We start from the raw sequence: 25,143 nt of genomic DNA on the forward strand, positions 1-25,143 counted from the left end.
CTGACCAACTCAAATTAGTTCACCCACGGATCTAGGCCAAGCGATTGCGCACAGTATGTGTAGAACACATCACGTGTTAAAGATCGACCCATGTAGGCCGATGATGCAGGACAATGAACCATTTGCTCTAAAAGCTCGAACTGATAGAGCATGGCGAATCAATCCCTTTATCTCCTAGCCCAGGCCCCACAACCCATGGGTTAGGATCTCAGCCGAACCCCCCTCGTGGGCCCCACTTCACATGGATTCCACTTCACACGAGTGGGGCCCGCCTCACACCTGCCACCCACCTCACATGGGCCGCCCACCCTGAGTGTGTCTCTGCATCCCACAAACCACCCCACTCGAGCCTATTGTGAAAACGCCCTCACATTAATCACCCTTGGTGAGGAGTCTCAAATACGAGACCTCCCGCTCTGATACCACTTTGATACAGGACAATTAACCACTTGCTCTAAAAGCTCGAACTGATAGAGCATGGCGAATCAATCCCTTTTCTCATAGCCCAGGCCCCACATCGCATGGGTTAGGACCTCGCGGTCGAACCCCCCTTGTGGGCCCCACTTCACATGGGTTCCGCTTCACACGAGCAGCCCGCCTCACATGGGCCGCCTACCCCGAGTGTGCCCTTGCATCCCACAGACCACCCCACTCGAGCCTAGTGTGAAAATGCCCTTGCATTAATCAACCCTGGTGAGGCGTCTCGAACACAAGACCTCCTACTCTGATACCACTTTAATGCAGGACAATTAACCACTTGCACTAAAAGCTCGAACTGATAGAGCATGGCAAACAATCCCTTCATCTCATAGCCCAGGCCCCACATTGCATGGGTTAGGACCTTGGCCGAACCCCCCTTGCGGGCCCCACTTCACATGGGTTCCACTTCACACGAGCCACCCGCCTCACATGGGTGGAGCCTGCCTCGTATGGGTGGAGCCTACCTCACACAGGTCGCCCACCCTGAGTGTGCCCCTACATCCCACAGGCTACCTGATGAGAACATCAGACCCTTCAAAGTTTATCAAAGACGAAGGCGGTCGACGAATACATATTTATGGCTCAATGATGGTTTGTGGCACAACCGATGAGGATTTTAAACACCTTACACGTGTCCCTGGACTAATTGAAGGCCTCACATTAGGAGGACACGTGTATAAGATGAGTTAGAAGACCATATAGAGGAACAATTTTTATTTTATTTTATTTTTGTTATAGGGGTAGTTTAGTCATTTTTTATCCGAATTTTATAAATAGGGTGTTTTCTACCCTAAACCGGATGATGTTTTTTTTATGAAAGCTTGGTGTCTCCTCCTTTCTCTCTGTGGTAATTTCTTCTCTTCCTCTAATCTCTTCTCTTCTTCTAAATTTTGTTTCTAACCCTCCAACCTTCTTCTTCTCTTTCTATGTCTAGTATTATTTGATTGTTATTGTTTACAATTAGATTTTTTTAAGTCCCCTTACCCTGAAAATCTGAGAATTGATCCCAACCCTCTCTCAAATTTTCTAGCCATCCCTATTCCAAAAATCCTTCGATTTCCTGGACTAGAGAAGCTGCATTGACTGTTGGATTGTAACCATGCAAGATCGAAAGGTCACATCCTCGCCGAATCCAATCCACGCATGATTTGAATACGGTAATGCAGGATTATGATGATGGTCTTCAACCATTGCATGTTTCCATTGTTATTATCTTTACTATGATGTGGAATATTGAATATTTCAATTGATTTGCTTAGTTTATTTTGCTGGATAATTTCTATGCTCACACATGCATTCTGGTTTAGACCGTCCTGCATCAAATTTGGTATCGGAGACAAGTTTTGCATGGTTTTTGTTAGATCGAGTTATCTGAACTTAGGATCATCTGTTTTCTCATCTAGGATTGAAAAGATAAAATATCTACATCCCACAGAAATTGCGAACCTGATTTTTCAGATTCAGTCCTATGAGATATAAATCTGAATTTCCAGATTTGTGTTTTCATTCTAGTTAAATCTGAAAATCTGCAGCATTCACACATCATATAGAAATAGGATCATACATCCACATTGAGGTCTGTTCAAACCTTGAGTCGAGCTTAGGAAAATCGAGTTCGAGTTTTTGTTCGACACCCCATAATGAGTAATGAGCAATTAACCGATCACCTCGCTCAGTTACTCCAAAAGATAACTACCATAGAGACATCCAACAAAAATATCGAACGAAAACTGACCGCCACCAAAGCTAGACTTAAGCGATTAGAGGCATCCCAAAAGGAGAACCCTACTGTTGGAGGAGATGTGTAGTCGTAGGTAGGTGGTGTTGGTGAGGAGCAAACCCTTATACAAACCCCCACCAATGGCGAGCATGCGGGTAGAGAACGGGCATATCAGGACCGCATTGATCCTGATGAAAGGCCCATGAAGAATGTTAGGATTGATGCCCCGAGCTTTGATAGTCGCTTTGACCCCAAGGCATTCCTTGATTGGTTAGCTAACATGGACCATTATTTTGAAAGGCATGAGATGTCAAAGAACCGACAAGTGCAGTTTGCCAAAATGAAGCTTGTGAGGCAAGCAAAGATGTATTGGACCAATACAGAGCGTAGGATTGAATGTGTGGGAGGAACTCCCATTAACCAATGGAGCGAGATGAAAACTATGCTAAGAGAGAAGTACCTCCCTCTCTATTATCGCCGGAAGCTCCTGGAACAATGACAATCTTTACGCCAAGTATCCATGCCTGTCACGGAATACATCGCAAAATTTGAGGAATTCATGATGCGGTGTGACACTGAGGAAGACCCTTTATAACGCTAACGCTTCGATCGGATCTTTAGCGTGAGCTTTGGGCTCGTCCCGTGACAGACTTGGACGAGATGTACCAAGTGGTGCAAGAATTAAAGTAGTATCTGAAGACCCATATCACAAGACAGTTCGATTCCCGAGACTCTAATGTTAGGATTGGTTCTCAGGGAATTAGACCCAACATTGGTAATCAACCCAAGGCACAGGCAAATGTCCTGCCTAGGGATGATAAGGGAAAAGGCGTCCTTGGTGCTGGTCTAGTTGGAGGACAGGATGTGCGATGCTACGAATGTGGGAGTATTGGCCATTTTGCAAATCATTGTCCCACTAAGAGTAAAGGAAAAGCCTTAGTCATACGCGATTCCCAGGATAGCGAGTATGATCAGGGCAACTCTGATGTTGAAGAATATCAGCCTATAGGATCATTGAGTGATGAGGATGAGGTAGGTGGTGATGCCATAGTAGCAGTTGTCAGGTGTGTGCTAGCCCATACTAGAAGTAGTGTTGACTGGCGTCGCAACACTATCTTCTACACGATCGCCAAGTGTAGTGAGAAAAATTGTAAGGTGATAGTGGACAGTGGGAATTGTCAGAATGTAATTTCCACTAACACCTTAGGCCGTCTAAAGTTAGAGGCCACCCCTCATCCTGACCCGTACAAAGTCTCATGGGTAAAGAAGACTTCCTTTCCTGTCACCCATCAATGTCTTGTATCAATTGAGTTCAAGTCTTATAAAGAGTCACTGCGATGTGATGTGTTGCCCATGGATGTAAGAAACATCATCCTAGGCACACCGTCGCTATTCAATAATGACGTCACGATCTACAGCCATTTTAATGTGAGTACCTTTATGCATAACGGCAAGAAGTTCAAAATTAATTTTATGCCACCACAAAACACTGCACAGAAGAAAGGAGAGAAGGCTAGTGAGCCTAAGTGAGGAAATCCACACCCAAGTCTCTCCACATCATCACAGCTAAAGAGTTTGAAAGAGAGACTGAGGAGTATTCGACGGTGTATGCCTTAGTGGCTAGAGAGGCTACACAGAGGTACCAGTAGAGTTACCCCACGAGATAGCCCCGGTCTTATAGGAGTACAGAGATGTATTCCCTGAGGATTTGCCGGATGAGTTGCCACACCCATGAGGGACATCCAGCATGCCAATGATCTTGTCCCTGGGTTGACTCTACCAAACCTTCCTCACTATAGGATGAACCCTACAGAGCACACAGAGTTGAAGAAGCGAGTAGATGAGCTCCTGCAAAAGGGTTTCATCTAGGAGAGCATGAGCCCGTGTGTCATACCCGCTTTACTAACACCTAAGAAAGACGGCACTTGGCGCATGTGTGTGGACAGTAGAGCCAGCCATCAACAAAATCACGGTCAAGTATAAGTTTCTCATACCTAGGCTTGATGACATGTTAGACATGATAATTAATCCACCATTTTCTCCAAAATATATTTCAAGAGTGGATAACACCAAATCCGCATACGCCCCCGATGATGAATGGAAGACGGCCTTCAAGACGAAGGATGGGCTATATGAGTGGTTGGTCATGCCTTTTGGCTTGACTAACGCACCCAACACTTTCATGCGAGTGATGACCCGAGTCTTGAGACCGTTCATGGGGAAATTCTTAGTGGTGTACTTCAACGATATCATGATCTATAGCACCACTAGAGAATCACACCTTGAACATTTAAAGTTAGTCTGTAGCGCCCTTAGGGCAGAGAAATTATACGCTAACCTTAAGAAGTGTTCGTTCATGTCCAATCAGGTTGTATTCTCAAGGTTTATAGTGTCAGCAGAAGGGATGCGTGCAGACCCAGAGAAAGTCAAAGCCATAGTTGATTGGCCTGAACCGAGGAACATCCATGAAGTGCGAAGCTTCCATGGCTTAGCCACATTCTATCATCGGTTTATTAGTAGTTTTAGCACAATTATGGCTTCCATTACAGAGTGTATGAAGAAGGGAGAATTCATGCGGTCGAAAGCCGCAGCTAAGGCTTTCGAAGAAATTAAGAGCAAGATGGTTGAAGCTCCCGTCATGCGCCTTCCCAACTTTTCTAAAGTCTTTAAAGTTGCGTGTGATGCGTCTGCTGTTGGTATAGGTGGAGTCCCGAGTCAAGAGGGTCATCCTGTTGCCTATTTCAGTGAGAAACTGAATGAGGCAAAATAATGATACTCTACCTGTGACAAGGAATTCTATGCGGTAGTGCAGTCTTTGAAACATTGGCGCCACTACCTCCTACCGCAGGAATTTCTCTTACTATCTGATCATGAGACCTTGCGTTATCTTCACTCCCAGAAGAAACGTAACCCAAGGCATGCTAAGTGAGTTGCGTTCCTTCAAGAGTATTCGTTTGTCTTGAAACACAATGATGCAGGACATGAAAATTGAATATGATATGCAAGATTTCAGGCTTTAGATCATACTGATTTAGAAATAATCACATAAAAATTCCACATCCCACATAAAGTTAAGCATTCAACAAGAGGAATCTACAAAGGTCCAAGCCTACACATGTTAGGGTTGGATCAATTGAAAATTATAGACCAAACAATGCTCAAAGGAGAGTAAATTCATCCACACATGCAAAGGATTATTTCTCAATCCAAGGGATTCTCACGTTTCAATTCAGGAAAACCTAAGGTTTCAAAGTGGAATAGAACTTGGGAATTTGAGATGATCTAGGGTTAGGGTTATGGAAACAAGGCGAAAGAGGAGTGAAATAGAGACGAGAGGGAACCTGTGATCAGCCTGCACGTGTGAACAGCAAACCGGTCTGATGCACATGATTGAATGGTGGCCCGCACGTGTGTGGGGCCCACGAATCTGGAATCGGCTAGCTAGGGCCTGGTCGGCCAAGGATGGGCCACCTTCCCTCCAAATTTCAAGCCAAACGGATGATCGGTTTCAACACGATGCTCCGCCGAAGTTTCAACCCTCCTGCAGGGCCAGATTCTAGAAATCTGCTGTAGGAGAAAGATTAGCTGCAAACGTGGGTGGATTTGATGAAGGGATGGATGTAGGAGATGAGAAATATGGAGGGTAGGAGATGGGGGCGATTTGGGATGGGTGTGGCTTCGCACCACGGTAGTTAGCACTTCGAAGAAGAGAAGGGTTTCGCACCCAATTAGGTTTCCACAACTCAAAGAATCAGAGAAGCAGGAAAACATAGAATTTTATTAATCATCTTCAATGAGAAAAAAGACTACAAAGGGTGCCTATTTATAATACCCCAAAACTGGTGCCATGTGCGCAACCTATTACTTGGAGACGAAGTAATCAAAAATAACAACTAATGAAAGCAATCTAAACCGTCCATGATATTCCTAATAATAATAATAAGCAAAACCCAAAGTAGTAGATTAATTAGAATAGTGGGACACGATCATAAGAACCCATGGTGGGATTCACATGACTATTGGGTCCACTCCAACGAACCAAAACACAGTCCTCTAACTAGGAGGCCCTCCCTAGACGTCGTCAACGATCCAGATCGATGGTGGGGCCCTCCTTGCATACGTGCATAAGGGGGCGTACATGTGCCGTGATGTCCCCATCAACTCTCCCCAGCTGCGAAGATTTCACCACTGGCGAAACAAAATTCATAAACCGCTCCAAGATGCCAGCATCAAGTCTCTGAAGCTCCTCCTCAGTGAGCCACATACTATCTGAAGCTAGGCGGGACTTCCACTTAACCAGGTACTTCTGAAACTCGCCGTCCAACGCGGATATTATCTGATGGTCCAGAATATCTTTTATCTCCTCTCTGGGTATGAGAAGGGTAGGTATAGGAGGTAGAGGCTGAAAAAATGGATCGGGAAGGGTAGGTATGGGAGGTAGAGGCTGGGACGATGGGTTGGAAAGGGTAAGTATGGGAAGTAGAGGCTGGGAAGATGGGTCGGGAAAGGGCCATGGATCAAGGGAAAAGTCTGAGGAATCAGGATGGTTAGGCGAAAGGCTGGACAATGTATCAATGGCCCCCTAAAATGCAACTAGAAGATCTACCACATACTCGTTGAGACCATTTTGTTTTATAATTTTGAATAGTCCAGCGCTACGCACGTGTAATTTACGAACGACTCCCTGAGGGTACCGCTCCAGCCTGATGCGGACCATCACAAAGTCCCTTACATTGAATTCCTTGAAACGTTATGTTGGTCTACAGAAAGTGTGTAATGTTCATTACTAGTCATGATCTTCTGCCTGATTCTTTAATGCAATGAATGAATGTGATACACAAGGGACTCTGCAGACTCTGATGGCCTATGGGATAGTGACATAGGGACAAGATCGATAGGCTTCCTAGGAACAACATCACACCAAAATGTGGCTTTATATGACCCAAACTGAATAGGAACAAAACAACGACGTCAGTCATTGGTATTATTTGTTTGTGTAAAGGGGTGACGCACAACTGCGAGGGTCGTAGACTCTTGCGCTCCCTCTTCCTCATCACTGGGGGCTTCTACTGGTTTATATTCTTCCTCTTCACCGTCACTTTCTGAGTGCACTACTTCTACTTGCCCATCAATAAGGAACACCTTGGTGCCCTTTCTCGTGCCACACTGGTGGGCAAGGTGACCAAACCATTGACATCTAAAACACTTAGTTGCTCCACTCTTACGCGAGCTAGACTCGATAACCTCTTTATCCTTATCATCCTTAGGCCCAGACTGAACACTACTAGAAGGCTTGTATTGATATCCAGCGCTAGGCTTAGCCCCAGAAGAGTTGGCCTTAGCGCCATAATCGCGAGGCTCAAACCGCCTTTCCACAGGTGTTTTAAGGTATTGCTCGACCTCTAACACTACTTGATACATCTGCTCAAGAGTGTCTATGTCCTTAGCAAGCAACTCTCTCCTAATGTCAGAACGAAGGCCCGTCTTAAATAAAGCAAGAGTGAGTACGGGGTCCTCATCAACTTCACAGCGGGTCAAGTACTCTTCGAACTTCTCAATGTATTCAGTGATACTCATGGAACCCTGTCAAAAAGACTGTCATTCCTCAACCAACCTCAAGTGGTAAGAAAAAGGGAGGCATTTTTCCTTAACAGTTTCTTTCATTTCTCCCCAATGGACTATTGGGAGCTCCCTTGCTCTTTCTTTCTTTCGTTCTACAGTAGCCTAGAACTTCTTTGCTTGGCCCACAAGCTTCATCTTGGCGAATCAGACTCGACGAGCATTCGACATGTCATACCACTCAAAATAGTGGTCTATATCCGCCAGCCAGTCTAAAAAGACTTTAGGGTCTAAGTGGCCATCAAACGTAGGGGCATCTACTCTAACTCCATTGAGGAGTTGCGCATCTGGGTCATATTGATCATGATGTCCCTCACGGGGTGGGTGCGCACCCATGACCAATTCCTTAGCCACCTCCATTCTTTAGTCTAACCTCCTGATCACCTGCCTGAGATTGGGCATCTTCCCCAATGGTGGGGTTTGCCCGGACGAAGGTCTCTAGTTGGGTAACGCACACATTAAACTGCTCAAAGCGTGGGTCCATACGTTGTTCCAAGCGCTTACCCAAAGACTCAAACTACTGGGTCAGCTTGTTCATTGACTCTTGCAATTGCTCCATGTTTAGTGTACGGTGCAAGCCAAAACCAAGACCCGTACATGTAGGCATACAACTACTAACTCAACTTAAGGACCTTCTAATACGACTATATGCGCCTAGATGGGACTAAATGCTCATATAGGACTATATGGGGGAAACGACACAATACTACTCAATTTCCAGCAACCTATCTGCCCAAAGAATTTGTCAACAAAAAATCCAGCAAAGAGATATGGGGATTTTCTGATAGCAGAAAAATTCAGCAGCTTATATTAGGAATTATGGACCTCTAAACAGCTCTATATGATGATACTTGATGCATAATGGACACAAATAAACTAAACCTTAAACATGCAACGCATTCCCCTATAAAAACCTTGTGCTCTGATACCAAATTTGATGCAGGACATGAAAATTAAATATGATATGCAAGATTTCAGGCTTTAGATCATACTAATTTAGAAACAATCACATAAAAATTCCACATCCCACATGAAGTCAAGCATTCAACAAGGGGAATCTACAAGAGTCCAAGCCTACACATATTAGGGCTGGATCAATTGAAAATTATAGACCAAACAACGCTCAAAGGAGAGTAAATTCATCCACACATGCAAAGGATTATTTCCCAATCCAAGGGATTCTCACGTTTCAATTCAGGAAAACCTAGGGTTTCAAAAATGGAATAGAACTTGGGGATTTGATATGATCTAGGGTTAGGATTATGGAAATAAGGCAAAAGAGAAGTGAAATAGAGATGAGAGGGAACCTATGATCAGCCCGCACGTGTGGACAGCAAACCGGTCTGATGCACGTGCGTGGATGGTGGCCCACACGTGTGTGAGGCCCACGAATCTGGAATCATCCAGCTAGAGCCTAGTCGGCCAGGGATGGGCCACCTTCCCTCCAAATTTCAGGCCAAACGGATGATCGGTTTGAACACGGTGCTCCGCCGAAGTTTCAGCCCTCCTGCATGGCCAGATTCTGAAAATCTGCTGTAGGGGAAAGATTAGTTGCAAACGTGGGTGGATTTGATGAGGGAATGGCAGTAGGAGATGAGGAATATAGAGGGTAGGAGATGGGGGCGATTTGGGATGGGTGTGGCTTTGCACCATGGTAGTTAGCCCTTCGAAGAAGGGAGGGTTTTGCACCCAATTAGGTTTCCACAACTCAGAGAATTACAGAAGTAGGAAAATGCAGAATTTTATTAATCATCTTCAATGAGAAAAAAGACTACAATGGGTGCCTATTTATAATAAAACCCTATATCCCAAACTCACACCATGTGTGCAATCTATTACTTGGAGACGAAGTAATCAAAAATAACAACTAATCAAAGCAATCTAAACCGTCCGTGATATTCTTAATAACAATAATAAGCAAAACCCAAAATACTAGATCAATTAGAATATTAGGCCTCGATCATGAGAACTCATGGTGAGATTCACATGACTATCGGGTCCACTCCAACAAACCAAAACGCAGTCCTCTAACTAGGAGGCCCTCCCTAGACGTCGACATCGATCCAGCTCGATGGTGGGGCCCCCCTCCTTGCGTACGTGCGTGGTGGGGGGGCGTGTGCGCGTGATGTCCCCATTACACAAGCCCGGAGTAGAGAATAAACCAGTCAATGCCCTTAGCCGTAAAGTGGCATAGCTCAATTCTCTGAGTGTAGGAGTTGTTGGCTTTGAGCAACTGAGAGACGAGTACCCCACATGTCCAGATTTTGGGGGTACCTATACGTCACTCTCGAGTGATCAGCAAAATGCGGGGGATTTCGTGTTGAGAAATGGATTCCTTTTTAAAGGAAATTGTTTATGTATTCCCCGTACGTCCCTCTGTGAATTCCTCGTCTGGGAGCTTCATTCGAGAGGGATAGCTGGCCACTTTGGCCGCGATAAGACTATTGCCTTCGTAGAGGATCGTTTCTACTGGCCAAGTCTCAAGCGAGATGTCGCCAGAATTTTAGGGCAGTGTAGAACGTGTTAGATGGCGAAGAAGCAAAAGAAAAATTCTAGATTATATACGTCATTACCTGTGCCACATGCTCATTGGCAAGACATTAGCATGGATTTCGTGCTTGGGCTTCCCAAGACGATTAAAAAGCACGATTCCATTTTTGTTGTTGTGGACCACTTCTCTAAGAAGGCACATTTTATCCCATGTTCTAAAACTTCGGATGCATCTAATATTGCTAAGGTTTTTTTCGATGGTGTGGTCCGTTTCCATGGTTTACCTAAGACCATAGTGTCTGACCGTGATGTCAGATTTACCAACTATTTTTGGAAGACACTAGCACATTATGGGAACATGTTTGCAGTTTTCTACTGCATACCACCCCCAAATTGATGGCCAAACTGAGGTGGTTAATCGCAGCCTTGGAAACCTCTTACGATGCTTAGTGGGTGAACATGTGAAAACTTGGGATTTGATTCTACCTATAGCCGAGTTCGCCTATAACAGTTCAGTCAATAGATCTACAGGGTTGAGTCAATTTGAAATTGTTAGTGGGTACAAACCTAGGATGGTCATAGACTTGTTACCCATGTCAGTTACCCAAAGATCTTCTGAGTCAGCCAATGCATTTGCACGACACATTCATGACTTGCATGCACATCTTAGACAGCGAATAAATGCAAGTAAAATGTTCAACTGGCCAACATCGTAGGTGGACAGAATTTAATGAAGGGAATTATGTAATGGTTAGGAATAGACTAGAGCGGTTTCTTCAGGGTTCCACTAAGAAATTACATACTCGCAGTACTGGACCATTCAAAGTATTGCGCAAAATTGGGTCTAATGCATACAAGGTAGACCTTCCACCTAAATTAGGAATAAATTCAACGATCAATGTGGAAGATCTAGTCCTTTGTCCTAACCCTTCCATTGTTTCTTCTTCCCACCCTAACCACTTTTCGACTTTACTTCTCAACCCACTCCACCCCTTCCACCATCAATCACGAGATGGGGGCTTCCAAAGGTACCTTCCATTGTTTCTTCTTCCCATCCTTGGCCACTTTCCGACTTTACTTCTCAACCCACTCCACCCCTTCCACCATCAATTGATCGTAAGGAAGAGATTGAAGGGATAGTGGATGAGGATATTGTTTCCACACGAGATGGGGCTTCCAAAGGTACCTTGTCAAATGAAAGAACAAGCCACCATCCGATTCCACGTGGCTTACAGAAGCGGAACTGCAACAGATTGATCCGGACCTTCTCGAGATGCACAAAAGTCTTAACTCATCGAAGTCGAGTTCTTCTCACCCGAGGGGAGTTGATGAGGACATCAGACCCTTCAAAGTTTATCAAAGACGAAGGCGGCCGACGAATACATCTTTATGGCTCGATGATGGTTCGTGGCACAACCAATGAGGATTTTGAACACCTTACACGTGTCCATGGATCAATTAAAGGCCCCGCATTAGGAAGACACGTATAGGATGAGTTAGAAGACCATACGGAGGAACAATTATTTTATTTTATTTTGTTATAGGGGTAGCTTAGTCATTTTTTATCCGAATTTTATAAATAGGGTATTTTCTACCCTAAACCGGATGATGTTTTTTTATGAAAGCTTGGTGCCTCCTCCTCCTTTCTCTCTGTGGTAATTTCTTCTCTTCCCATAATCTCCTCTTCTTCTAAATTATGTTTCTAACCCTCCAACCTTCTTCTTCTCATTCTATGCCTAGTATTCTTTGATTGCTACTGTTTACAATTAGATTCTTTAAAGTCCCCTTACCCTGAAAATCTGAGAATTGATCCTAACCCTCTCTCAAATTTTCCAGCCGTCCCTATTCCAGAAATCCTTTGATTTCCTGAACTAGAGAAGCTGCATTGACTGTTGGATTGAAACCATGCAAGATTGGGAAGTCCCATCCCTTGCCAGATCCAATCCACACATGATTTAAATACGGTAATGCAGGATTGTGATGATGGTCTTCAACCATTGCATGTTTCCTTTGTTATTATCTTTACTATTATATGGAATGTTGAATATTTCAATTGATTTGCTTAGTTTATTTCGCTGGATAATTTTTGTGCTCACACATGCATTGTAGTTTAGACCATCCTACATCACTACCCCACTCGAGCCCATTGTGAAAATGCCCCTGCATTACCGGGCGAGTGTTGGAAGGCCGAGGCGAAAGAGATCGGGCCCTCGTTGTTCAATGGACTAACTATACTGAGAATTGCTGGAATATTGCATGCATTTAAAGCATTCATGCATACATTCTTTATATTATGAAAACTTCATATGCTTAAATCATGCCTAACTGTGAAAGGATGTGTAGAAACTACTTATTGGGCTTATAGCTCACCCAATTGGAATTTAACCATCTAGGAGAAAGGGTGGGTCATCACATCCAGGAGTGGAGTTGCGATTTCGAGAAAGTTGTTCCAGAATCGAAAGAAGGAAAAGAGAATAAAGAATAGTTTATTCTTGCTTTAGTCATAGGACTTTTATCTTGAATAAATAAATGTATGCTGAAAACCTTTGATTATTTAGTGATGATTTCTCTTCAATATTTCTATCATGTATGAATGGTTCCAATGAATGTTTGGTTTTATCTAGCTAGTGTAGCAAGTCACACCCGTGACTAGGTAACTGAGTCGAGAATGCTCGGGTGCCGAAATCCATGTGACACCTATACCATAAAGGAGGCAATAAAAAGATCTCACCATAGAACTCCCTAAAGAAGCCATCTTCTAATGCCAAATCCACAACAGAAGAAGAAAGCCAGAAGTCATTAATCCAATTAGCGAGATCAATAAAATCCAAAACCCTCTCGCGTCTAAGTTTTCTGTGAAAATGAGGGGACCGAGACAGACCACCATCCTTCACACTGAAGCTATGGGCAAAAAAATGCTCACTAATTAGTAGTGATGGAAGTTGAATTTCCTTCCCAAGTGTCTTTCTCAAACCTTACTCTGTCAACATTTCCAACTTCCCTCTATGACGTGATACCCTAGCGGCCCAATTGGGGAGTCATTCAAGAACGTTGAAATAGAATTACACACCACGTAGGTAAATCAAGCGGTGAAAATGTACTTTCCTGCGAATAACTCGGCAAGGGAAAATTACATATCTAGACAATCAACAAAAGGAGGGAGGAATGTCCTCTTTTCTTTTTTTTCATTCACTTGTAAATCTCAAAGAAAATATCAATAGTCGTCTATCCCATATCACAAGAGAGTATTTATGCTTTTTTAAGACCATAATTACTCTATGACATCACCTACCAACTATCACTTAAAATAAAAACTAATGGACTCCTGGTAAGGATTCTAGCTACAGCATCAGCTAATCTCTAAGTGGGGTGCACGTGCACCCAAACATATTCAGCATCCCCACCTCTCCACATCAGCACTTGTGCCAATAGTTAGGGGCTAGGGGCCCACATGCAATAATCAACATCTTTGAAATTTGGCAAAACGCAAAAATTGCATCACTGTTGTACAGGCGTCCAGCAAAAAAATTTATGACGACAGGATGTCCCTGCCCCTTTTTTAAGGTGAGACTAGTCCCTGTGGATGCACGCAATCACCCACACACCACATGCATCGGGTAAAGCACGGGGAGGGTAATCAAACTCACGTCTGTGGGGAGCAAACCCACGACCCTAGCCATTCACCAAACAGGTAGGTGTCCAGCAAATTAGCCATAATTCACTCAAAAAGTATTAGAACTACATAATCTCAAGCTTGTTCGGAAACTAACTCAAGAAGCTTTCAAATGAGACCAATTTCATGCAGCTCTGACATCATCATGTGATACCCCAAAAGTGGGTCGCAAGTTACGTAACAGTAATGGTGGTTCCCGTTATGTGATACAGAGACATAACGCCCGATTTGAAAGAAAAAAAAAAGGTCCAGAATAGACCTCTAATGGTCGTTAATACAGAGCCATAATGGACCGATATTGGGTCGACACATTTTTCCTATAAAAATAATTTTGACCCTTACAAGGCCACAATGGTCCATATCATATCGTAAGGCGACCCGTTATAGCCACCAATAGTTATTGAATACATTGGTAATAAGATCCCCCACCATTGTGGCCCGTATCATACCATAAGGTTGCCCGCGACCAATGTTTTAAATATATCGTTTAATGTATCACACCCTTGGGATACGGATACATATCGGTTATCACATGGGATATATCGGTCGTATCTCGCAATGTATCGCTATTGTTGGGAAACGTGGGAAATTTGGGAAATTGGTTGAATTTTTCAATGAAACTTCAAGGATTGTTGAAAAAGACATCAATAGACACTTAGAAATCAAAACATTACAAAAAAAAAAAATTGCACATAATGGGGGTTTCCTTTGCATGGGGTCCTAATAAATGTGCTTTCCAACTGAACTGATGCAAGTATTTTCAAAGTCTATTCATATAATTTATAAACGTAAGAAGACATGTATGGAAACACAAGCAATACATTCAAAAGCAAAAGAAGAATAACTAGATCAAGTTACATACATGTTTAATTTTGTGTTTGGATATAAAGATTGCAATTGATTTGAGAGAAATTGAGAAATTTCAATTTTTCTTAATTTTCCACAACTTGACCCATCTCCCCTAAATCTCGAAATCGAAGTTCCAAATCCATGATTTTTCTTAGAAAATATGAAGAAACATAGATTTGTAACCATTTGACACTGGTTTAATGTGATTTACAATAAAAACATGGATCGAAAATTGAAAATGCTCATTGTATCGAATAGGTGGGATATATCAGCACTACTTGTGCGTTTCCTATAGCATAGGTGGGATACAGGAAATATCATGGGATATATCGGCTGATATCGTTAATATTTTAAACATTGCCCGTTACAATCATCATTATGGTTATTGAATGCCTTGGTAATAAGACTCTACCCAAAAAAAGAAAAAACTAAAATGCCATTTCTTTGAGGTGCGCATATGGGTACCTCACAACACTTTGCAAGTAGTACCAGTCACGCCTAGGGACACCTCTCACGGGGCCAAAATGAGGCACAAGTGGGCCAAAACGCCTAAAGTGTGTGCGCGCCAGAATGCCTTTAATTACATGGACTAAAACACTCATAAGGTAAACTTATTACAAGGACCAGGAACCTCATGGGAAGGAGAGATGGGAAAGTTATGCTGGCATACACTCTTATACTATTCAAATACACCACTAGATTTGAGAATTTTAGGTCATGCACCTCCTTCCAAGCTTTTTCGTCTATAATATAGTGGAAACTATATGGGCCGAGAAATCTTTGACTTGTAAAACAAGCCCACTTGTAAAATAAGCCCACTTAGGGGCCGTTTGGATGGGAGTAAATGGAGGTAAATGAGGAGAATTGGGAGTAAATGGAATTTTAAGTGCGTTTGGATGGGAGCAAATACATGGAAATGAAATGATAATGAGAGTAAATGGGCCTGTAAATGAAATCCTCTCTAAAGTAAATGGGGTGAAATGCCTTTTTGAGCTCCCTTGGAAAGTCACAAAAGTAAACAAAAAGTGGTGCTACGCACATGCACCATTCACGTGGCACGCTAATGATACTTCAAAACAATCCAATTATCCGCTATATCACTAAAATCACACCAATAGAATGATCTAAACCATCCAGAGGTCGGCCATCTAAATGGACGGTTCAAAAACGTTAGCAAGTTGCTTGTTTGTGATCCTTGCGCTTGTGGCCCACTTGAGGCTTGAAATTTCTGAATTTTCGGGTGAAGTATATATTCCTAGGGGTGCACATTTAACCGGTAGAACCGTGGAACCGGACCAGAACCGTTGGATCGGTCCGGTTTGGTCCGGTTCTAGACAGCACCGGTTCCGGTTCCGGTTCCAAAATTTCCAGAACCGTTGGATACGGTTCGGTTTCGGTTCAAGGCCACGCAGAACCGAACCAAACCTTAACCGAACCGTGGACCCGATCCGTTGAACCGTGGCCCAGATCCACACCGTCCATTGTCTTCCTCTTGGAATTTAGACCGTGAATGGTGAGCTTTAATCATATGATGATATGGCCCACCTGAATAATCAAGCCTTAAAAGCAGTCAGACGGCCTTCTTTCGATCGTTGTAGAGATCACGAGGATGTACACGGCTAAGAAAGCTCAACATGGTTTTAATGGATTCTACCCCCTCTACCTGATGAACGGTTCAGATCCATCTCTCCCTGCATGATGGTGGCCCACAACAAAAGGACGGAAGCTCTGTTTTCAACAGAGTTGACGTACGTCGACTCGGTGACGTTTGGTGGCCCACTTACTGAAGTCTTTTGAAAAATCTACTCCGTTCATGAGATTGAGGACGAAAAACCATCAGGAATAGAGTGCTTTTGGAGCAAAATCAGCATGGCCCATGAGCTTATCTACTCCGCCGTCCATTTCATGTTCAACGGTCATAATTCTACAACAGCCTGCATGGTTTCAGAATGCCACATTGCCAAGGGTTAAATCTCCCTTCTGTACACAATGGACAGTACAGATCGACGATTTGAATGTGGAGTGGGCCACACTGAGAAAATTGCAAAGGGTCTTTTGTTAAATTTTTTAAAAAGCCAGAACCGTGGAACCGATCAGGAACCGAACCGGTTTTCACAGTCCCGGTCTGGTTCGGTTCTAGTGCGCTAACGGTTCGGTTCCGGTTCCAAAAATCTCAGAACCGTTAGGAACGGTTCGGTTCCGGTTTTACCCCAGAACCGGACCAAACCGACCCGTGTGCACCCCTATATATTCCAATGGGCTTATTATAATTATTATGTTAAATATCACATATGTACACTAATTTAAGATATTAGAGCTGATTTGGGATATCACATATGCTCTTGTGAATATATTAAAAACTTCCAATGCATTCCAATTCCTCCCATTGACTCCATCCAAACAAAATATTTGGATTTCAAATGCATTTCATTTACTCCCAACCAAACACAACTGAGTAAAGCCATTTACTCCCAATGCATTTACCTCCAATTCCATTTCCCATTTACCTCCATTTAGAAGCTCCCAAACAAGCCCTTAGGTAAAGACATTGTAAAGATCATGTACGAGGATCGTAGACACACTCTTTAGTTGCAAGAAAAACTTTTGCTTAATAGCAAGAAGCATGAGTATGTGCAAAAAGGTCTATTTGAAAGGTTATGAAATGTAAATGCATGAGCAAGAGCAAGAGTGAAAATTGCAAAGAGGGAAAGGGAATTTCACCTTGCAAAGTATGTTACTAGTTACAAAAACCAAGGTCCGACTCTTAAAGTAGGTTTAAAACCAACTTTCACAACAAGTCACAGTAGGCATAGATATTGAGAGAATCAAGCATATACAAGAAGTGCGGCTATAGATATACTTCTATACTTCAAACAATGATGTAACTCTATTTTACACTACTCGTTGAAAACTGGTGAATTGGAATCAACTTGGCAGGTTCACAATTTCCAATTCGAGGTTGGCCATGTGACTTGCACACTCACATAATTTTCTGTAAATTAAGCTAAAATTTTAAAATATATAAAATATTGACTAACTATAGCAAACAGAAATTTATGGCAATATAATTAATCTTCATGATTAATGCCACCTACTGAATGGCCTGGTCCTCGAACTATCAGACATGTGTGCATTGAACACCCCTCCATCTCACATGCATGATTGTGATCGTATTCAGAGAAAGAGATGTAGATCAATAGAAAGATAGAGAGAGAATGCACCAAATGCATCATAGATATCGTATGCTTTTCCTCCTTACAATTCATCTAGCAAACAACATGTTTGATGATAGGCACTGTCAATAGCAATGTTTTCCATATCGTTATTGATGAATATATCGCACCTTTGCGATATGAAAATGTATCGGTTATCGCATGGGAAATATCAAATGTATCATGTAATGTATTGTTGTTTTTGGGAAACATTGGGAAATTGGTCGATTTTTTCAATGAAACTTGAGGGAATGTTAAAGAGGACATCAATAAATGTTAAGAAATCAAAAGATCACAAAAAACAAGCACACAAAACAAGTTTCCTTTGTATAGGGTTCTAAACTATGCGTTGGCTAACAGAAGTGATGCAACTATATTTAAATCAGACCACATAATTTATAAATCTAAGAAGACATGTATGAAAATACAACAAATTAATTATCTTAAAAGAATTGCACACCTGGAGTCCAAGAAATTAAAATTAAATTGTTCAAATTATGTCCCATAACCCAAAAATTAGGTATAATTCCTCATCGATTAAAATTAAATTGTTCAAATTTTGTCACATAACCCAAAATTTAGGTTTAGTTCCTCATATAAGAATGAAAAATATCCAATGGTCCTATTTCAATAAACAAGTAATGCCGGACATGAAAATTAAATATGATATGCAAGATTTCAGGCTTTGAATCATACTAATTTAGAAACAACTACAAAAAATTCCACATCCCACATAAAGTCAAGCATTCAACAAAGGGAATCTACGAGGGTCCAAGCCTACACAAGTTAGAGCTGAATCAATTAAAAATTATAAACCAAACATACTCAACGAATAGTAGATTCATCCACACATGCAAAGGATTATTTCCCAATCCAAGGTATTCTCATGTTTCAATTTGGGAAAACCTAGGGTTTCAAAAGTGGAATAGAACTTGGGGATTTGAGATGATTTATGGTTAGGGTTATGGAAACAAAGCAAAAGAAGAGTGAAATAGAGACGAGAGGGAACCTGTGATCAGCCCGCACATGTGGACATCAAACTAGCCTGATGCACGTGCGTGGATGGTGGCCCGCGCGTGTGTGGGGCCCACGAATCTGGAATCAGCCAGATAGGGCCTGGTCAACCAGGGATGGGCCACCTTCCCTCTAAATTTCATGTCAAACGGATGATTGGTTTGAACACGATATTCCACCGAAGTTTCAGCCCTCCTGCAAGGCCAGATTCTAAAAATCTGCTGTAGGAGAAAGATTAGCTGCAAACGTAGGTGGATTTGATGAGGGGATGGCTGTAAAAGATGAGGAATATGGAGGATAGGAGATGGGGACAATTTGGGATGGGTGTGGCTTCGCACCACGGTAGTTAGCCCTTCGAAGAAGGGAGGATTTCGCACCCAATTAGGTTTCCACAACTCAGAGAATTAGAGAAGCAGGAAAATGCAGAATTTTATTAATCATCTTCAATGAGAAAAAAGACTACAAGGGGTTGCCTATTTATAAGAAAAACCTATACCCCAAAAGCCGCGCCATGTGCACATGTTATTACTTAAAGACGAAGTAATCAAAAATAATAACTAATTAATGCAATCTAAACCGTTCATGATGTTCCTAATAACGGTAATAAGCAAAACTCAAAGTCCTAGGTCACTTAGGGTAGTGGGCCACGATCATGAGATCCAATGATGGGATCCACATGATGATCGAGTCTACCCCAAGGAACCAAAACACAGTCCTCTAACTAGGAGGCCCTCTATGGATGTCCTCATCGATCCAGATTGAAGGTGGGGTCCTCCTTACGTGAGTAAGGGGGGGCGTGCATGTGCGCGAGATGTCCCCATCACAAGTGTCCACGAATCAAAGGTTAAGATCGTTCAAACATCCGATTTTGGGATCATGACTTACCAACGATGGGTTCCACAATTAAATTGGTTTAATTTGAATAAATATATAGCATGTGTACAATTTTTGAGTGTGTGACTATGAAGTGTTATACATTGCGAGAGTATCATATGACTTCCCTTTTTAAATAGAGATTACTTTGATAATTTGATAGAGCATGATGTGCAATATGCAGGCACATAGAAATTGTTAAGATATTGCTTAAGTAGCATACAAATAATTCAAAATAAACCATCTAAATTACAGGCACCTGTTTAGCACCAGTTTAGATTTATCATGGACCAAAAAATAACTCTTATTTCGTTATGAAAATGGTATATTGACACTTATTGAACGGTTAGAAATGAGAAATATCCAGTGGCCTTATTTCAAATAACAAGAATCCATGAATCAGTGGTTATTATTATACAATTAACGTGATTTTTATACTATAACTTAATGAGATTGGGATCCACAATTTAATTAGTTTAATTTAGGTTAATATATATGCGATATGCCACTTAAATCCATTTCTAAGTGCTTGTGTATCAACCGTAAATACATAGCAGCTGGAGTATCAAATACCCAACTTTTAAAAAGGTCTAAGGTCCAACTGGTTGGACCACAACTTACCACCCAACAAATAACTTATAACATCTCATGGGAGCTTGACATCTCACCCGTCCAAAAAGTTAGTCCCATCACATGGAATTCCTTATGCAAAATTCAGCCACATTCACTTATTGAGTGGACCATACTCGTATTCTGCTATTTATCAATGGCTAAAATTATTTTCTGTGGTGTGGCCTACCAGATTAGTATATGTGTTGCAATAGTTGATCCTTGTGGTGGAACCGACCTATTGAAATGGCTTGATGTTACATGTGCACAATAGGTTGGAAATTATCCACTCAGTGGACCATTACTTGTAGTCCAACCAATTGGACTGAGACCTTCTCCCTTTTAAATGGATGAAAGACACCTGCTGCTGCAAGCTTTTACTTCGAAAAGATTGTCGCGCAGAGGAGGAGGACGAGGAGGGGGGAGAGAGAGAGAGAGAGAGAGGGGGGGGGGGAGGAAATAAAAGAGGAAAAAATAAAAAAGAAAGTACAGAGAGAAAGGGGGGAAAGAATAGAGAAACGTAGCAGAGAGGGAAGGAGCCGGGGGGGAGAAGAAGGTTTGTCATTTTTTATTTTCTTCTTATTTTTCTTTTCTTTTTTTTTCTTTTTTTCGAATGCGATTTTAAAGGCCTTTTTTCTAAGGGTTCCATCAATATCACAGCTAAAGCTATACATGAGTCAAGTTAGCTCGGTCAACTCGCTCAACTCGACTCGGAAAAGCTCGACTCGCCTCAGCTCGAAATTAGATTCGAACCGAGTTGAGCTGGTTTTTGGAGCTCAAAAAAAAATTCGAGCCGAGTTCAAGCTTGCCCGAGCTCGACTCGACTGGGATCGAACCTCAACTAGAATCAACTCGGATCGAATCAGCTTGGTGACTCGATTATTTTGATATTGATGTTGCTCGTCGAGTGTTTGATGAAATGACTCAACAAAGTGTTGTTTACATTCTCCACAGGATCCGCGGGTGGAGAGGAAGAAATGGATACAAAACAAATCACTACAACAACAACAACAACAACAACAACAACAAAAAACTTTACATTATAAGACTGCCCTCATATCTTTATTTTGATGTTGCTTGCCAAGTGTTTGATGAAATACTTGTAATGTATTGTTACTATTTTGCATTCTGCAAGAAATTGAAGATGCACTCTGTGTTTGAGAAATTTCGCACAGACTCAAACTCAGCTCGAACTGGCCCGAGCTGCTAACCGAACCGAACCAAGCCGAGCTGGTCACTCAGGCTTGAGGACCAAGCCAAGCCGAGTTCGAGCTGGGGTTAGCTACCAGCCGAGTCCAGCTGTGCCAAGCTCAACTCAGTTCGACTCGTGTAAAGCTCTAATCACGGCATATCGATGGTATTGATGATATTATCGTCGGTACTATTTAAAAATGTGAAGCACATGCGATATTTCGAGATATATCACGATATCGGTGATATGTATCACATGGTATTATTGGCAATACCCAGTATTCCCACAACTATCCATGGGTTTCGTATCACAGCCCTATGATATCGATAATATCAGCCGATATTGTCAGTATTGCAAACATTGTTTAAAAGGAACATCAAATAGAATGATGAAGAAACACATATTGATGGAAATACCTCGGCAGACAATCCAGTTGAAGCATGTGAAAGTGGCTTATTGTAGTAGTCCTGTGCCAAGGGCTGGCCTTCAGGAAGACCTCGAATTGCTGATGGAAGTGGTGAAGCCACAGTAGCTGAAGAACTCGCAGGTATAGGCCACAAAGGGGAGGATGTTCTTGGGGGTGAAGGAGCTTGATAGTGTGATGGATAAAGTGCTGATGGGGCCTTTGAAAGAGGCTGCGGTAACAAGGAGGCAGAACAATGATGGGTGCCAAACGTCTGGGCAATCATGCTGCTGGCAGCTGGCAGGGATGAGTAACCACCGTGTTTATTGATACTCCATGCATCCGATTGTTCTACCACAGGCAAACTTTGAGGTTCAACAGACCTCTGATATTCCTCATGCAGTGGAACTTTAAGATCAAAGGGTGATGTAGCATCAATATGCCGGCCATGGAATTCATGCCTGTTTACCACCGGGAGTTGCATGGTGTGAAGTTGTTGGGGCAGCAAATCATTGGGGAGATGGTTCTGTATCGGCAAATGAGAACTTGGTTCCCAGTGCTGTGCATTTGCCGCCTGCCATGTAGCTGTATGGGGATTTTGTGGCTGGTTTGATGGGATCCCAGAAGAATACTCTTTTGGGTGAAACTGTTGCTGACCATAGGCATGGAAATCTTCATGAGAGACTCGTGAAAAACGATCTGACTGATTTTGTTTTCCTTGATCTGGATTTATAAAAGACTGCCCAACCCAGTTCATCTTCTGACAAAGGTCACGATCTTCTCCATGATGCACCAACAGATCCTGACTTTGCCCGGCAGGGTCCTCGTGGTTTAGTGCACCCATCGAAAAATTCCGAGGTCTGTGGCTCTGCAAAGCATGCAAGGGAATATCAGGCAGACGATAACGAGAATGCGGGTGCTGTTCATCTTGCGAATTATAGAACGTGGCCGCAGCAGTTTCCTCCCTGTTTTGAACAGTGTATTCTGCATTGCATTGAAACCCATTCGAGTTGCTTTGCATCCGTTGATGCTCAAAGCCTGAACTGTATCCCCTATTAGTTTCATCCTGGAAATTATCAGCTCTACGAAAACTGCGATAGGGATCATGAACATTGACATGGACAGGATGGTTCAGCTGATTAAGTAGCTCTTGGCCGGGAGGTAAAACAGGTCTTGCTTCAGCAACAGAATCAAACCCAGAATTATTGAAATTGTTTGAAACCATACTGCCCCGCCAATCAACTCCTCCGATCCTTTGACCTTCTGATCTCTTCTCCTGAATTGAAGTTCCTTGAAAGTATCTATCCGTCCGGTAGTCATATTCAAAACTCCGAGTGCTACCCGTGTTCGATCGGTCACGCACTAAGCCAGGCCCCAATTCAAATGACAGGTCAGGTGTGATGCTTTGTCCTCCATGCTCACGGATCAAATTCAGCCGCCGTTCGTTCTCAGCAGAGGTGTAACCATTACGAACAGGCAGAATCATCTGCGTAAAAGGACCCGAGTCCATATCGTCAACCCTCATCCTCTTGTGAGTCCTCTCGTCGAATTCTTCTGGAAAGAATGCACCCCTAATAGCCTGCATCTGATTTCTATCCCAAGAATGTGAAGAATCTGGCACACCGAAGGCATTGCCAGGAAATAGGTTCGTATTCGGATGCGAGAAAGGGCCCGGGCCCGGGAATGGCATCGGATGGTTGTCGGGGTGGGGATTCAAGAAAGGTTTTTGAAACGAAAGGTTGTGATCCATTGGGAAGCGATGGAGATTATCGGGGCCGGGACCGTTGTGATTGAGTGGGAGAGGTTGGGGGCAGAATGGGAAATGCGAAATGGAACAGGTAGGACAGGTGTTAGTACCCTGGATCGGACGGAAACGCCGTGATTCCTCCATCTCGAGCTCGATCTAACAAATCTCGCTCCGTGGTCAGAAGATTCTGGGAAGAAGAAAGAGAGCTGGGATTTGAAAGGGAATCGAATTTTCCATGGAGAAGATGGATCTTCTTTCTCCGTAGGAGAGAGGGCTTTCTTCGATGCGGGTAAGATTCTAGGGTTTTTATTTGCTCATTTTGCTTCCTGAATATTTCCATGAGCATTGTGTACCATCGTAATTTGAAGCTTGAGTCGTTAGAAGGGAACGCGTCCTGGGTACTCCCCACCCGACCCTTGCTAGTAAAGTACAGGGCACGTGAGTATATCTTTCAGAAATATGAAATTGGAGCACAACATCTTTTTCAACGTGAACAAACACTATAAGATGGTGATAATACCCACAACATTAACATGATCAATTCTTTGATAGAAAATAAAGCACTCCTAACTTTATACTCTGACACTTTATAGACGTGCTCGGCCCACTCCTCTGATTTAGATGATGACATGATTAGGAAGATAGATGTCTTACTTAATGTTACGCCAGTACTTAAAGTTGATCGGTGGAGGTCACAATTTGAAAAATTACTCCAAACCGATGTAGTGTCTCTACCGTCTAACCTTAGAGCACCAAAGCTTGACCTAAACCCTTTGTGTTGAGGGTCAAATATTGTATATTATCCCCCACTTATATCCTGGTTTTATGAATATGATGCTATTAAATGTCATATTTTACTCATGTTTATGTTGCAAGGTAAATTTAAGAGTTTGGATTGGAAAAGGTACTAAAAGCATGGATTTGATGCTCAAAGATCACTAAGACAAAAAATGGATATTAGGAGATAAAGATTGAAGATTTCAAGGTCTCAATATTCAAGAAAATCAAGTATAGAATGAAATAAGTCAAAAGAACAAGTGCAGAATTCACATTAACTATGTCATCGATCACTATTCGATGACATCGAAGCTACCGTTCGATGACAACAAACACGGGTCGATGATATCGAATTTATGGATGAAAATCGAGTTGGTCGCAGGACAAATTGAAGACATTTCTCGATGACTCGAGGACTTTTTTGATGACTCGAAGCTTTGCTCGATGACATCGAAGCCAGTTCGATGACATTGATATTTTTGTGG

General features: G+C 42.5%; 1 protein-coding gene across 1 annotated transcript in view; it reads right to left on the minus strand.

The window, feature by feature from the left end:
• Positions 1 to 24,270, minus strand: part of LOC131248818 (uncharacterized) — a 114,860-nt gene extending 90,590 nt beyond the window's left edge. Inside the window, exon 1 of the mRNA XM_058249288.1 lies at positions 22,148 to 24,270. Coding sequence (XP_058105271.1) covers positions 22,148 to 24,025 — 1,878 coding nt within the window. The 5' untranslated portion in view covers positions 24,026 to 24,270. The remainder of the gene's footprint in view (positions 1 to 22,147) is intronic.
• Positions 24,271 to 25,143: the final 873 nt, after the last annotated feature.

The sequence above is a fragment of the Magnolia sinica genome, chromosome 6 (genome assembly GCF_029962835.1).
Source record: "Magnolia sinica isolate HGM2019 chromosome 6, MsV1, whole genome shotgun sequence".
In the NCBI taxonomy this organism is placed as follows: Eukaryota; Viridiplantae; Streptophyta; class Magnoliopsida; order Magnoliales; family Magnoliaceae; genus Magnolia; species Magnolia sinica.